This window comes from Echinops telfairi, unplaced genomic scaffold, assembly GCF_000313985.2.
Source record: "Echinops telfairi isolate 266 unplaced genomic scaffold, ASM31398v2 ScPeMD7_3533;HRSCAF=4204_1, whole genome shotgun sequence".
NCBI lineage: Eukaryota > Metazoa > Chordata > Mammalia > Afrosoricida > Tenrecidae > Echinops > Echinops telfairi.
This window is the reverse complement of record NW_022107432.1, coordinates 31,358,064-31,361,204: the sequence shown is the minus strand read 5'-3', so window position 1 is coordinate 31,361,204 and position 3,141 is coordinate 31,358,064. Positions and strand designations below refer to the sequence as shown.

Genomic DNA, 3,141 nt, shown 5'->3' with positions numbered 1-3,141 from the left:
AGGTTGAGAACCACTGCTCCGTGAGGTCGCTATGAGTCAGAAAGAACTGAAAGGCAGTGAGTAAGTAATGAGATAATCACTTCTGGCAAGGACAATCACTGGATGCTAAAAGCTGTACGTGAAAGATGGTGAGGAGCTGACAATCACATGATGCTTCAGTATCCCACAGATTACTGGCTGAGGGCAAAGAAGAAAACATCTTAACCCAGTGACCACATGTAACATCTTCACTAACTCACTCTGATTTACACATACTGGATGATTGATGACTGATGCATCATCATTATCCCAATGGGAAACATACAGCCTTACCTATGAAGCATCTTTAGCCTGGTTCTCAAGAAGCAGCTGCTGATGGATATTCCCAAGGTCACTCGAAGGTCTTTTCAGGTTAAAGTCAGGAAAGGGAGGTGTTTAGAAGATGAGGGACTATTCTATATTAAAAGAGATTAAAGAGGCCAGCCAAATGGTCCTTCTTCGAATCCTTGGTTAAGCAAACCGGCTGTCAAAGACAACTTTAGGATTCACTGGGGAAATCTTGGCGTGAACTGAATGTTAGTGTTTGTGAGTTGTTCACTTGGCAGTAAGGTAACCGTAACATGATGCTGTAGGAAGATGTCTTTAGGCTGAAGTATTTGGAGGCCTTTTTAGAATAAGGATGGCAAGACTTCATCTTACATACTAAGGACATGTTGAAAGGAGAGACCGGTCCCAGGAGCAGGACATCGTGTTAGGTGGGGTGGAAGGACGGCGAAGGAGAGGAAGGCACTCCGTGAGATTGGCCGACACAGCGGCTACAATGGTGGGATCAGGCGAGGGGACAATTATGGGATGACACAGGACTGGACATTTTGTTCTGATGTCCTTAAGGGGACAACCTACTCAATGGCGCCTAACAACAAGAGCATAATTTTATTTTTAATTACACACGCGCGCGCTGCCATTGAGTCGATTCCTGCGCACACTGCCCTCTAGGCAGAGCAGAGCAGCCCTGTGCGTTTCTGAGTCTGTCCATCGTGATGAGAGCAGCAAGCCTCATCGTTATCCCTCGGAGTGCCTGGTAGGTTTGTGCGCTCTCTCTGCACGTCGCTCTTTAATATATATTTAAATGCATTTATAGTCATATTTATCCTTTTATTAAGTATTTTTGTATGTCTTATATCTCTAAATATACATATATTTCTGTTTTCTATAATTTAAAGTGTTAGCAGTTAGTGCATCTGGGTGGTGGGTATATAGATGGTCATTATACTATTGCTCTTTTCTATTTTTGTATGTTTGGAATTTTTCATGGTAAAAAATTGTAAAATCAAAATTTCCTTTTATTGAAATATCATGTCTCCCTCACACCCCAAATCCTCAATATGTTCATTATTTAAAGATCTCTTTGTATTTTTTTAATCATTTTATTGGGGACTTGTACAACTCTTTTCACAATCCATACATACATCCATTGTGTCAAGCACATTTGTTGCCATCATCATTCTCAAAACATTTGCTTTCCACTTGAGCCCTTGGTATATCATCTCCTCATTTTTACCCTTCCCTCTCTGGGCCCCCCCAAGAACCATTGATAATTTATAAATTATTATTATATTTTCATGTCTTGCCCTGTCTGATGTCTCCCTTCACCCATAAAGATCTTTTTGATGAATGTGTATTGACCTTAAATTAGCGAGTCAGGAAAGGAGAGACCAGAAGCAAAACCAAAGCCAGCAGCCTGCCCCCCTGAGCTGGGCTACGTCCTGCGTGAGGAGGACTGTGAGCTTTGGTTTTGATGCATCTTGGCTCTCATGGCGGTCACCACACTGACATCCCACGAACTTGTTCAAACAGAATTCCACTTGTTTAACTTCTTGAAAAAGCCCATCCTTCCAGGTGCACACAGCAGATGTGGTAGAGGAGACTCCTGTGTTTAACTCTGAAGACTCAGAGCTGTGTATTGGCTTGTTAGCGAGGCATACTTTTCCTGAGCTTGGGAAAACCTCTCACTTCCTCCTGCTCTGGCTTTGGCAGCTGTTGACCTGCTGGAGAAGATGCTTGTGCTGGACTCAGATAAGAGGATCACAGCAGCCCAGGCCCTTGCTCATGCCTACTTTGCTCAGTACCACGACCCTGATGATGAGCCGGTGGCCGATCCCTACGACCAGTCCTTTGAAAGCCGGGATCTCCTCATAGATGAGTGGAAAAGTAAGTCCTGCAGCCCCGTGAGCTTGAGAACTGGAGGTTTTCATTCCTCTCCTGGGGGAGGAAGGCAGGCTGCTGAGTGGTTGTAATCCACTCACCGACACGGGTAGTTGGGCCTCTAATGCAGGATGAGCACAGTCCTCTGGCTGTCGGTGATGCGAGCTCTGGGCCTCTGACCTGCTCTGTACACAGCCCCGCGTTTGTACACAAATGCTTCTCAGAGTTGTGTTCACAGCTCCCTGAGATGAGTAGAGAATGGGGCATTTCATTAATACAACTGGAGCTGAGAGATGTAACATGAGAGAGCTAGTGTGGGATGCAGCTGGGACTCCACCCCTTTCTCTTAAATTCGGTCTTCTGTTCTTTCCATGAAGCACAGAGCCAGAACGCCTGTGTATTCCCAACACTGCCGGGACTGCCGGGCCTTGCAGTGTGCGGCAGTGCTCGGTCACCCTTGAGCACTCCCAGAAACTGGGGGGGGTGGGGGGGGGTGTTTGTCACTCAGTGATGAAAGGCCCCAGAAAAGTAGCTGTTCTATTTCTGTCCTTGACCATGTATGCTTGAAACAATGGGACAGTTACTTGAGGGAGCCCTTCCAAGCACCCGTCAGGGCGGGGGTGGGCGTAGGAGTCAGAGTGCTTGCCAACCTAGCTGATTGGACTGCCTTCCTCAAGGAGCATGGAGTCCTATGCAGTTCTAACCTCGTGCACTTTCCCCTGCCCGGGCTCTAGGCCTGACCTACGATGAAGTCGTCAGCTTTGTGCCTCCGCCCCTGGACCAAGAGGAGATGGAGTCCTGAGAGCCTGCTGTCGGTCCTGTCGGTCCCACTGCACTGTGAGGGGAAGGTCTTTCCATGGGAGCTCTCCAAATATCATTCAAGTGCCTCTTGTTGCAAAGATTTCCTCCATGGTGGGGGGCGTGTGTGTGTGTGTGTGTGTGTGTGTGTGTGTGTGT

The 3,141-nt window shown here is 47.1% G+C and overlaps 1 protein-coding gene across 2 annotated transcripts in view; it reads left to right on the top strand.

Annotated features, from left to right (window-relative positions):
- The window catches only part of MAPK14 (mitogen-activated protein kinase 14), a 91,387-nt gene extending 88,252 nt beyond the window's left edge, over nt 1–3,135 (top strand). For both annotated transcript variants that reach the window (XM_004710733.2, XM_004710732.3), the window contains exons 11-12: nt 2,017–2,190; nt 2,919–3,135. In XM_004710733.2, coding sequence (XP_004710790.1) covers nt 2,017–2,190; nt 2,919–2,986 — 242 coding nt within the window. In that variant the 3' untranslated portion in view covers nt 2,987–3,135. The remainder of the gene's footprint in view (nt 1–2,016; nt 2,191–2,918) is intronic.
- Nucleotides 3,136–3,141: the final 6 nt, after the last annotated feature.